This window comes from Eschrichtius robustus, chromosome 8, assembly GCF_028021215.1.
Source record: "Eschrichtius robustus isolate mEscRob2 chromosome 8, mEscRob2.pri, whole genome shotgun sequence".
NCBI classification, from domain to species: domain Eukaryota; kingdom Metazoa; phylum Chordata; class Mammalia; order Artiodactyla; family Eschrichtiidae; genus Eschrichtius; species Eschrichtius robustus.
In genome coordinates, this window is record NC_090831.1 from 106,884,239 (window position 1) to 106,897,446 (window position 13,208).

The 13,208-nt window shown below is 39.6% G+C and overlaps 1 protein-coding gene across 2 annotated transcripts in view; it reads right to left on the reverse strand.

The window, feature by feature from the left end:
* TNPO3 (transportin 3) overlaps positions 1–12,757 on the reverse strand; it is an 86,189-nt gene extending 73,432 nt beyond the window's left edge. The window contains exons 1-2 of one of the 2 annotated variants that reach the window (XM_068549417.1): positions 12,274–12,391; positions 552–712 (exon numbers count right to left, since the gene is read on the reverse strand). Coding sequence is in view for 1 of the 2 variants with exons in the window: in XM_068549416.1 (XP_068405517.1) it covers positions 12,274–12,393 (120 nt within the window). In the remaining variant the exon portion in view is untranslated. Of the gene's footprint in view, positions 1–551; positions 713–12,273 lie in introns of both variants that reach the window. The other variant, XM_068549416.1, reaches the window with a different exon arrangement.
* Between the last annotated feature and the right edge of the window lie 451 nt (positions 12,758–13,208).

The window sequence follows — 13,208 nt, forward strand, 5'->3', positions numbered from 1 at the left end:
TAGATGGTAGCTATATGTATTTCCTAGGACAATTCTATGAGGAATCGGTCTTAGGAAAATTCCCATACTGCTCCTTGCGTAAATGTGTCAAGTAGAACAGAAGTGAAAAAAGAACTGTCTTCTCATTTCAAGCATCCTTATTTATCTTGACGCTGCCTCACCCACTGGTCAACTGTGCCTCTCTTTTCAAATATTTGTCTTTTGGAACAAGAACGAAATACAAAACTGACCTCTAAAGAAACCTGGGAAACTTGAATATCACAGTCTACTAAGTAAACTGTCAGTGAAAAATTACCCAGGATGATACTGCCAGTACTATATATTAAGGGGTCATAATTTGTCCCTTTATTTTGAATTCCAGGAGGGTTTAAGAATTGTTGGCATCCAGAAAACAAGTAATCCTGTTTTGATCACTGAATCATTAAGAAAATGCAACCAAATCCTGATACCTCAGATACTACAGTACATTGCTCACTGTTCTTCCCCTCTGCTAAGCTGCAGAAAGAAGAAAGGAAAAGGGATTCTTTACAAGGAGAGAATAAAGCACTTACACTTCATAGGACTTTCTAGCCACAGATGCCAGGTGCTACCCACTGAAATCCAGGCTTGGACTAAGCTCCACATTTCTGAAAGGACCATCTCAACCGAAGCCTGGGGCTCAGAGTCAGCAGGAGGAAGCTGCAGCTCCCACTAGCAGCACATTTCAAAGAGGCTGCAACAAGAGAACATTTTCCATTTAAGCAACTAATTCCAATCTTCCATTTCACAAAGCAGTAGCAGAACAGGCCTTTATATCAGTCTTTTCAAAAGATATTTCCATGACTATGTGATGAATATGAAGCAGGCTATGGCCTAGCAATCCTTTCACTAACATGCTCTAAGTCTTTCATTATACTTCACAGCAGATCCTAAAAGTACTTGCCCTTTTTTCTTTAACGGTCACGACTGCTCCAAGACTCACTTCTACACTAACAGTTCTAAAACTGCCTAATCAACGGAAATCACTGAGCAGACCCTTAACATTGCAAGTACACACCCAGATAGGGGGCCTAAGGATTCATCAGCTGCCAAGAATCAGAAGCAGACTAGAGCTGCTAGTTAATCCTACACAAAAACTCCTCAAATTAAGCAGCATTACCTAAAAATACTTCACTGAAAACAGAAGAGCTCTGGCAAATAGAAAATTAGGTTCTGGAAATACAAATATTTCAATGAAATTTGATAAGTAAGAATAAATGTGTAAGACTGCTGTACTTTTAAAAAACGTTTCAATTAGTGAATAATACATCTATTAAATAAAGATTTATAGTATACTGGAAGGAGGGGCAGACCAGGCAAGAGCACAGTAAAAAGAACCCCTAAAAAACAGTCAATCAGACACTGCAACATTATAGACACATGCCTTGTACCAATATGGTACAGAGCTAGAAAATCAGAATTTCCCAAATCAAGAAAAAGTCATTTTCATGAGACAGGTAAAGAACAAACTAGTCTTTATTAACCTGAAAAAGAGAAAGGAATTTTTTGTCAGTCAACTATCTTAAGTTTTTGTATCTAATCCTTTATGAAAATTTTACAAATTTAAGATAAATTGCTAGGTCTGTCACAAGTTACTTTCTGATGGTTTTCTTAAACAGCGAGGAGAGAAAATGATACGAATGGATATTAGGAAAAATATAAGCTATAGATCTCAAAAGAAAACCATCACTACCTAAAATTGTTATCTTTCAAAATAATTCGTTTTGCAAGATGGTCTGAAATACAGAAACTATGATGAAATGAAACTTAGCTAATACCTTCACCACAGCAGTGATGAGTAAACAACTCCCAACTCCAAAAGCAGAGCGTAAGTGAAAAATAATCATAAAGCCCCAAGCAAGCTCCCAGAACCATAGACTACCCATGTATGCATAAACAAGTTTTCTAGAAGCAAAAAAGCTCATTTATAGAGATAAGTTCAGCCAATTTACATTTTCACAGCCATCCCCATAATAACTGAATAGATAATTAAGAGGGAGATATTACTTCCCTTATGGGAGGAAAGAGATTCCTGGCTAAAAATAATTCTTTAAAACATCATAGGCTATTCAAATTCCAGGAGAAATACTCAAACACTCTTATCTTCAAGACAATGTTGGAAGATGGTAGTGCCCATATGCATTACTCTATCTTGATCTCAATGAAAGGAATCAGTAAGACCAAATGACTACAGCACTGCACGCTGTGGTCTCCTGAGTTTCTGATGAAATCCCAGTATTTCTGGGACAAGCATTTTCAAACAATCCTGTGTCATAATGGCCTCTATCAAATAAACTTTGGCTCAAATCTGTAGCTGTTGCTCACACATAATATGATACTAAGAAATTCTGCCAAAATTTTTCCTCAACAACTGTAAAGAATCCCTATCCATATTAAAAACCCTCAGCCACATATGCATGTGAATATTAACCTCAAGAACGGTCCTGAAAAAAGATAAATAAATCTGGATCCATAAGGTCAGCTTGGGTCTGGAGTGACTGAAGCATGCATTCCTTGATAATCAATTCACTGTGGGCCTTACTAATTATATTAGGCAGCCCTGCTTTAAAAGTAGAAAATGCCAAGCTTGAAACCATTTCATTTGAAGCAAATGGGTAGTCCATGTGAAGGCTTCCTGAAAGCCAAAATATAGAAAATGGATTTCCTTTAATCACCGGTCTCTATTCCTGCCTATCTGAGCAATTTTTATAACAACTCGTATAAACCTGGAGAATGAGAGTACTATCAGACATACTAAGCATACACTAACACAATGCTGAAGATTCAAGTTTCTTAATTGTATAGAAATATGAGATGTCTAGCTTAAGGTTTAATAAAAAATGCATTATAGTGTTAGAAAACTCTGAGTGCTTATGTAAAAACATGTACCTTTTTAAGACTAGTTCTAAGTGTATTCTTCTGCTTTAGGGCCATCTGTATAAATGGTATTAACCATGGCTGAGACAGAAAATACAAGTGAACAGTTAATACGGAGAAAAACTGCAGAGTGCTGTGGGCTTGAAAAAAAAAGTAAAAAATATAATGTAAACTCTGTTAACAGAAAATTTCTTACCAAAAGAAAAAAAAAATACAAATTTCATAATATTTTCATTTTGGGAAGTCTAACCAGAAAGAGGAAAATTAAATTGGTACTTTCAAGGGGTTCTGCATGCCAAACACTACAAAATTATCCCCATTAGCAGTACTGTGAACTTCCAGTAAAGAGAAATAAAGCTTCTCTCTGGAACTTCACCTATATAACAGTACAACACTCTCTGGTAATATTTCAGTACCAGGGTACAAGCTAGGGAAACACAGGAGAGGTAATCTGAGCAAGCGCAACTTTCTAAGAATTAAATGTTTTTAAGTTCAGCAGAGCTTATGGGACTTCTCTGGCGGTCCATTGGTTAAGACTCTGCGCTTCCACTGTAGGACGCACAGATTCGATCCAGGTCGGGGACTAAGATCCCGCATGCCACATAGCTCAGCCAAAACAAAACAAAAAAAAAAAAACAAGAGCTTAAAATTCTGTAAAATCTAGAAAATAGTATGTCAGTTCCTCAAAAAAAAACACAGAATTACCATATGATCCAGCAATTCCCCTTCTGCTGATATACTCAAAAGAATTGAAAGCAGGGACTCCAACAGATATTTGTACACCTGTGCTCATAACAGTATTCACAATAGCCAAAACGTGGAAGCTACCCAAGTGTGTATCAACAGATGAATAGGTAAACAAAATGTGGTACATACAATATTATTCAGCCTTAAAAAGGGATGAAATTCTGACACATTCTACGACATGGATGAACCCTGAGGACATTATGTTAAGTGAAAAAAGCCAGTCACAAAAGGACAAATACTGTATGATTCTACTTATATGAGGTACCTAGAGTAGTCAAGTTCATGGAGACAAAAAGCAGAATGGTGGTTGCCAGGGGCTGTAGGGAGAGAGAAATGGGGAGTTAGTTAACTGTGTTTAATGGGTACAGATTTTCATTTTTACAAGATGAAAAAAGTTCTGGAGATGCATGGTGATGATGGTCGCACAACAATGTGAATGTACTTAAAGCCACTGAACTACACACTTAAAAATGGTTAAAGTGGGGCTTCCCTGGTGGCGCAGTGGTTGAGAATCTGCCTGCCAATGCAGGGGACACGGGTTCGAGCCCTGGTCTGGGAAGATCCCACATGCCGCGGAGCGACTAAGCCCGTGAGCCACAACTACTGAGCCTGCGCGTCTGGAGCCTGTGCTCCGCAACGGGAGAGGCCGCGACGGTGAGAGGCCCGCGCACCGCGATGAAGAGTGGCCCCCGCTCGCCGCAACTGGAGAAAGCCCTTGCACAGAAACGAAGACCCAACACAGCCAAAAGTAAATATAAATAAAATTTTTTTAAAAAAATGGTTAAAGTGGTAAATTTTATGCTATGTGTATTGCACCATAATTTTTAAAAAGGAATGAAATTCTGACATAGTCTACATGATGAACCTTGAAGATATTATGCTAAGTGAAATAAGCCAGACACAGAAGGACAAATATTGTATCACTCTACTCATAAGGTAATAGGAGTAGTCAAATTCCTAGAGGAAAAAAAAAGTAGAATGGTGGTTACCAGGGGCTGAAGAGAAGAGGGAATGGAGAATTATTCTTTAACAGGTACAGAGTTTTAGTTTGGGAAGACGAAAAAGTTCTAGAGATGGGTGGTGGTGATGATTGCACAACATGAATGTACTCAATGCCACTGAACTGTACGCCTAAAAATGGTTAAAATGGCAACTTAGAAAATGTAGCAGTATCCAGATCATTTTATATCCTGTTTCAAACTATTGACTCTGGTCCAAGGCCTGGGAAGATGAGAAATAAACTAATCCAAATACAGATGAATGCCACCAGATAACAGACTATCATGCCAACAGAAATACCATCACAAATTCTCATTCATAAGCTCCAATACAGCAAGGACATGAAATGACTATATTTGCACTGTCCGAGACTTGGAATGTGGCAGTGCAACTAAGGAATTGATTTTAACTTCATTTTAATTAACTTAAATTTAAACAGCCACAATAGCCATGCGGGTAATGGCAATCATATTAGACAATATAGCCAGAGTGGTATACTATTCAGTTGAAAGGTCTTTGGTTTTCATCATTTACTTACACACTCCCATTTTCCAGCAATGCAAAGTATACAGTATTCCTATGTTCACTGAACTAACTGACCCCAAAGAAGTTGTACACGAACATTTTCTATTTTCTAGAAGGCTTGCCCTTCAAAAACATGTCTATGTTTTAAGAGTCACTTGACTGGAGGATGAGAGCAGAAACATTAAAAGATGTCTAGATTTTCAGGTAAATCAAATCAATGACTGCATTACTAGAGCAAAAACAAAGACTCTAGGTTTTAGAACTAGGCTAAAGAATCAAGAAACTCCAAAGAGAAAAATTACTAGGAAAGAAGTCTGAAGCTGATACTCCATGACCCATGACCTTCTTGATATATTTAGAAGAAGAAAATTCTCAAGGATATGTGATAAACCAAACACTACAATGCCATCAATTCCAGTTGATTTATGCTTTTTTTTTCTTTTCATCATTCCTTTTCAGTTTACAGACTGAACTACAAAACTTTTGAGATAACCTCTAACCCACAGATGGTCTCTGTGAAAGTAGTCTCCTTCTTATAATCTAAATTACAAACTTAGAACAAATGAGTAGCACAATTAATTAGCCCTGTAAAGAGATGGTCTTTCCTTCCATTGGTTTCTGCATTGTCTACTAATTTTGGTTACTAGAGGCGGACAAAGGAAACTACTAAGTATTCAGAGTAGTCCACTGTTAAATAGGCTTCCTTTAAGATCTGTCTCAAAATAATTTTTTCTTTCAAAACACTTTGACGACATCAGTGATATCCGCCTATCCCATAAAACAAAACCATGGCTGTAGGCTGTTTCCAAGAATTTTGGTGGAAAAAAAGTTTAATGAATGTAGATTCTTCAGAAAATGGCTGTTTTATACAAATACCAGAGAAAGAGAAAAGATGCTAACTCATAGCATGGGCTGAACCATGTCCAAATTATACCGTTATACCAAATCTATTGTCACCAGGATCATTATAACTATACTAAAAGACTCTAAGATTAGTAAGTATGGGGAAGAGGGAAGTAAGGATAATAGTTTTTCAAAACGTATATTATTCAAAGTGGTTTTGAAACAAACCAGGCAAATTCTGTTCCTTACCAATTTCATTTTTTTGTTAATTTTCTTAGGGACTGTACAGTTTTGGATGCTACTTTATATGGCATAATTTTAGTTACTACATTTTCTGTTTTCAACTAAAGTAGATTTTTCTTTTTTTTTTCCCAGCCACGGTGCGCGGCTTGTGGGATCTTAATTTCCCAACCAGGGACTGAACCTGGGGCCCTCTGCAGTGAAAGCACAGAGTCCTAACCACTGGACCACCAGGGAATTCTTTACCAATTTCAAATTGAAAATTAAAACACTATGCTACTACACTGCATGTTTTGTGACTATTCTAAAACAGATTTTTGGTTTAAAATGTCACTTAGTGACCACTTCAAGAAAGGCTTATTGTGTCAAAAAGTTCCTCTCCTTTTCTGTACTCAAGTCGTTCAAAGCATAAAATGAAGGTAATAAAAACGTATCTCATAAAGACTGCTTTTTAAAAAAAGATTGGAAAGACTGAAAACAGAGCATCATAGGAGGCTGAATAATATTGTTTATTTTCAATCATCCATGGATATGTTAGAGAGAAGCAGCAAAAATAAATGAAATTCATAGAAAAAGACAAATCTGAGTCATCCAACTGCCCCTCTGGAGGTGCTACAAGCAGCTATGCATTCAGGAACATTTTTAAGAAACTGTGTGTCTACAGACTGCCAACAAACACATGAAAGAATGCTCAACATCACTAATCATTAGAGAAATGCAAATCAAAACTACAATGAGGTATCACCTCACACCAGTCAGAATGGCCATCATCAAAAAATCTACAAACATTAAATGCTGGAGAGGGTGTGGAGAAAAGGGAACCCTCTTGCACTGTTGGTGGGAATGTAAACTGATACAGCCAGTATGGAGAACAGTATGGAGGTTCCTTAAAAAACTAAAAATAGAACTACCATACCACCCAGCAATCCCAATACTGGGCATAGACCCTGAGAAAACCATAATTCAAAAACAGTCATGTACCACAATGTTCATTGCAGCTCTATTTACAATAGCCAGGACATGGAAGCAACCTAAGTGTCCGTCGGCAGATGAATGGATAAAGAAGACGTGGCACATATATACAATGGAATATTACTCAGCCATAAAAAGAAACGAAATTGAGTTATTTGTAGTGAGGTGGATGGACCTAGAGTCAGTCATACAGAGCGAAGTAAGTCAGAAAGAGAAAAACAAATACCGTATGCTAACACATATACATGGAATCTAAAAAAAAAAAAAAAAAAAAAAAAAATGGTTCTGAAGAACCTAGGGTCAGGACAGGAATAAAGACACAGACATAGAGAATGGACTTGAGGACACGGGGAGGGGGAAGGGTAAGATGGGACAAAGTGAGAGAGTGGCATTGACATATATACACTACCAAATGTAAAACAGATAGCTAGTGGGAAGCAGCCGCATAGCACAGGGAGATCAGCTCGGTGCTTTGTGTCCACCTAGAGGGGTGGGATAGGGAGGGTGGGAGGGAGACCCAAGAGGGAGGAGATATGGGGATATATGTATATGTATAGCTGATTCACTTTGTTATAAAGCAGAAACTAACACACCCTTGTAAAGCAATTATACTCCAATAAAGATGTTCAAAAAAAAAAGAGAAACTGTCAGACATCTTGATCATTTCTTAATAATCATGGTTTATTCCTTCAACTATGGGTATCAGATTATATAAACATCTGAAAGGATCCTACTGTCTATTGGGGGAGACAAAACAAATTTTCAAAAAGGTTAAAAAAATGATAAATGCAATTAAAGTGCTTTCGGTGTTGAGGCAGGGGCAGAAATGACTTTCAGCGGAAGAGAATCTGTTAAGACTTTAAGGAGAAAGAATTTAAGCTAGCTAGGCTTTGAAAAGATGGGCTAGTTTCTTCATTTGAAGACAGGAGTGGGAAAAAGTAATAGTAAAAGTACACAGGTAAGAAAAAAATTAAAAAATCATAAAACCAGACAAAGGCTGCATCCCCTCCCCACAAAAAACCATTTGCTTATTCTGGGAGATACTACAGCTGTGTGAATGCTGATGGGAAGGATCCAGTAAAGAGGGAGTTTGAGGATACAAGTGAGACACAGGATAACCAAAAGATCAAGGTTCCTGAGAATTCAAATAAGATGCAGAGCACTAAAATCGGACAGGAGAAGCAATTGGATACACATGCTCAAGTTCTACCAAATCAGAGGTGAAGGGTTGGTGGTATATTGAAGAAAGGGATGAGAACGACAGTCCCTGGAAAAAGACAAGACCTAACAAAGAAAAAGGGCCAGTCAATGGAATAAGGTTTTGATGAAATTCAAGAACTAAGACTTCTGTTTAACACAATTTAACTGATTGAAACATCTGTTTGCCCTCATATTCCCTCCAAAATCAGAGTAAAAAGATTTTTTTTTTCCCCAAGGATCAGGGAACCCACAAGGACAGAAAATGGAAACACGAATGATATTAACAAAACTGTGAAAAGGAGAAAGCTGCTGGGTGAGTGTTAACTCTCAGAGAAGGTCTGAGAAAGCTAAAATTTGCCTGGTAGCAGGGAGGGGGAAGGGATAAGAATGGGGGAAGCCAAGAGGCAAACTAATTCATTTGCAAAATCCCAGTAAGGCTCAAGAATTAGAAGTACTGAGGTACACCTGAAGACAGATGCACAGATAGAACAAAAAACAAAGGAATGGCTTCAAAATCTGTGTAAGCAGTTTAGTTTCCTAGATTTTCTCCCTGACTCTGAGGGGCCAGGCTACTATACTATCCTCCCACCATCACAGAAAACTCAAGGTTTACTTTGGGGAGACTGAAGTAGAGGGACTCTGGACTCTTGGACAACAGACTCACCTAAGGACAGGAGTATCATACTGAAAACAGATTAAATAAACTAAAGTCTACATACTTAGTGGTTAGATTCACCCTCCAGTTCATTCTCCTACCTGCCACTGGCAGCCTAGTTCATAACCTCCAGGCAGAAGACTAGAGAACTCTCAGGGTAAAAGTAGTCCAAGAAAAAAGACCAACAATGAGAGAGAAGAGATGAAGGCTCCCCTCTCAATTATCTGTCAAATGAGGGAGTAATTCAAGAAAAGATCATGGGATCCAGGATTCAGCACATCCAATACAAGAAAGAAAAAGGAATTCCCTAGGACAGTGAGATCCCAGGATAATAATTATGCAAGAGACCTGGAGAACAGCCGGGCCAGATTGGAGCAGGGAGATGGAGGGCTCTCGGGAGAGGTTTCCTTCCACCAAAAAAGGAAACGGATTACCAGTGTGAACATACTAAGAGGATATTTACACCTACTAACAGAGAGTTTGGGATGAATTACTGTAGATATATAGAAAATAAGGCAAACGTGAAAAAAAGAAAAAGGTAATGATTACCACCAAAAAAAAAGTTGCACAAAAAAGAAATTATCATGGTATACACACTTCATGATTCACAATGTGTAATGATTTAACCAGAAATGTGGTACACCTATGTTAACCAAAAATGTGGTATACCATAGGTATACCTATGAGTGATGGGGTGTGAGGAAGCGGAGGAAGCCTAAATCCTCATCTTTCATAGGAGAAACGATGAAACTGCTCTTTTTCTTCCTAAATCTTGTAAAACTATTCCCATTTTATAACTTTAGAAAGTTTTTAAAGTTTGGCTTAAATCTTTAAAATTTTAACAATAATAACTTTTATTACTAAATTAACAATAAATTAATAAGTTCTTAATTTTGATAAAATTAAAATTATGTAAGATTTCAAAAAAGTAAAAACTATTACATGACATTACTTGAGATTCCTGAGCCAGCAAACTAGAAGAATTTCAGTTGGTTGTGTGATCAGAGCTCAATGCGTGAATTAGTGATTTGGGGGGGGGTTGGTGACTTTTTAGCAATGACAAGATCCAAGATGTGACTGTGTGACCAGGTGGCTTAGAAAAAAGTAAAGGAATTAAGAAGCCAAAGTGTTAGCTGAATTGTCAATCCAGATGCTGAAGTTGCCTAAAAATGATGATGTGTGACTGTGCTATTTTCCAGGTCCACTTTTCCACTCTTCTCTACCATGTTTTCTGCCCCAGTATGCTGACCTCTATGGAACAGATCAACAGGTTCTTGAGTCCCCTAGATTAGGGTTAGGTTTGCCCAATGGGGAATCCCAGGAGGAAGTTAGGAGAATAAGGTGTAGATATTTATTCCTCCAGCTTCCACCCTGCAGAATCACCTCATGCTGGCTATGTCCCTTCAACTGAAAACTACAATTCCTCTCAAGGCAGCCAACTCCATATTTCTCCTGAGAGTCCAAGAAGTAACCACTCTCTCTCTTGCCTCTTCTAGTTTAGGGCTGTTAACAGTTTGGCTACAGGGTACTACACTATCTTTTGTGGCACCCCATTATATCCACATCTTTATAAACAGTACCTTTATAAAACAAACTCTCCTCAAATTAGCCTATTTCAAGTGTGCCATCTGTTCCTGTTGGGACCCGACTGTAAATAGTGATGATAATGATGATGGTGATGATGTAAGGCTGTAACAGAGACTAGTGGAAACTAAGTGACTAATATTTAAATAACAATTACTAACATATTTTGAGTTCTAGGTTCCAAGAACTTTGTTAAGCTCTTTGTAGGTATTAACTCGTTTAAACATCACAAATATCCTGTGCCAAGCAAAGATTTTTTTTGTCTGGTTCATTTCCATATACCAACACCTAGCAGTTGCTGGTACATGGTAAACACTAAAATACTGATTTAAAATACATACAGCAATAAGCAGGTTTAGTAGGGAAGGCTGACTTTTGGTATGGTGTAGCATTTCTCCTATTTTTACTTTGAAAACTTTAAGATCAGGGACGTGTGGCTCCCCAGATCACAAAAACTAACTAAACACTAAGACAGACCACATATGAATGATTTTCTCGTGTAGCTTACAGTGAGTCTTATTCCTTTCCCTTCCCATGAGGTCACCCAGGACTTGGGTTCCCGATTTTTTTTTTTAAGTGTAATATTCAAAGTTGCAAATTTTAAAATACTTATTATGCACTCACAGACTAGGAGCTGATTCAAAAGGGCAGAGCATCTTTAAGTACTAGTTATGAGTTTAAAAAAAGAAATGGAAGGGGAGGGAGCAAATTTTAAAACATACTTAGGCTATAAAATGCAAAAATAAGAAAGGTAAAGTCAGCAATATGACCAAGTACACATAATCACACTGAATTAAAGCACTGCAAGGGTAAGTAGGAAAATTAGAGGAGGAAGCATAATACACGAGATTCAAAGAACGCAGAAATACAATAAGTATAATAGGTTGCAATTAACCCCCTCATTGGATGCTGACACAATTATCTGTAATAATCAAGGCAGCTACGATACCCGTATCTTATAAAGAAGCTAAAAATCAGGGGAAAGAGACGGTTAGAAAACCAATATGCAGCAAAATGAGAACTGCAAAGATTTTCTGAAACGAGAACTGATTTTTTTTCTTTACGTTATGTTGCACTCCAAAACACGGGGAAAACTCACGTGTATAAGGATCTAGAAATCTGAGAAGTTTCGAGAATAATGTACTCAAACTAGAGAGAAAAGCAGCAAGAAACAGTGAGATGTAAGGCTATGAGTGGGAAGGAATTGCCGGAGTAACACCTGGACACCGAAGAGAGACGGATAAAACATCCTTAAGTGGAAGACAGAGAAAGACTGGGATTGGATTTGGTTGAAGAAAGACAAAACGGAAAAGCAAGGCCTAAGAAGCAAGTAATAGGAAGGGTGAAACTTAGAGGACCAGATCGAAGCCACGAGCGAGAAGTACAGGACCTACAAACCAGATTCTACGGGGTGGGGAAAGGGCCACTTCGCGACCGACCAGCTGCAACTAGTTTCCGAAAAGCCGCGTAGATGTAGCTTCGCAGCCCCACCCCGCGGCAGCAGCTCCTCCCCAAGGAGGACCTCAGGAGGCCAACGGCCGGGCGCCGGCTCCAGCCGAGGTCCCACCCCGCCCTTGCCCCGCGGCGCAGAATGGCCTCTCTCGGCCCCTCACCGAACGCTGCAGCTCCCCAAGCCAAAACGAGGCGCGCTCCTTTCCGCTGGGATCTGGGTCGTGGTAAAGCGCCTGCACTGCCTGGTACACGAGCTGCAATGTCGGCTTTGCCCCTTCCATGGTGGTAGCGGTGGTGGCGGCAGCGATGGCTCCGGTGTTTTCTCCCGAGGCTTCTCCGGCTGCTCTGCCTTCGCGCTTCCTCACTTTGTCGGCCACGGCCGCTCCCTGACTGGCGCCATCTCCTCTTTGGCCGTTACCAGGGCAGAGGGGTTCCCCGTGGAAGTTACCCCCTCGGAAACAGAGGTTAGATCGTATTCAAGTTCCTGGTTGTTTTTCCGATCTTACCACTAGACTCCAGACTTCTGAGTCTACACGCCGATGCTCGCCTCTTGACCCGCTGACTTGCCCTCAGAAAGCTGTCCCGGCCCGACACAGACCATGCAGCGTACCTCAGCAGCCTTTACCCGGACCGGAAGTGGCAGCACCAAAACCTTCGGCACACTTCCGCCTGGTGCAGCGTAAACTGCCTCCTTCCCCGCACGCCTCCTCTTGTCTCGCCGCCCCCTCCCGGAAGTGACCCTACCGGGCCGGGAGAAGGGAAGAAGTGGTTCTCTACTTCCTTACGTCGGACCGAAGCTCTAGGACCCTCGTGGCTCCCACACCTGTGCAGCTCTCCTCTCCTTGGCAATGGATCCGAGGTCTTTCCTACCCCTTCCGACTTCTCCATTCCTCTACATACACTCCTTTCGGACCCCCGTGGACAAGGCGCATCAATTCAACCATCTGTGGAGTGTCTACTGTACTGCAAATTCAAAGATGATTTAAGACAAGATTTGTATGCAGACCCTAATGGAGGAGACAGACACGTAATCAAATAACTATTGTACAAACCTGAAAAATGTGCCACACTGAAATAAATACAAAATGCCTAGAAT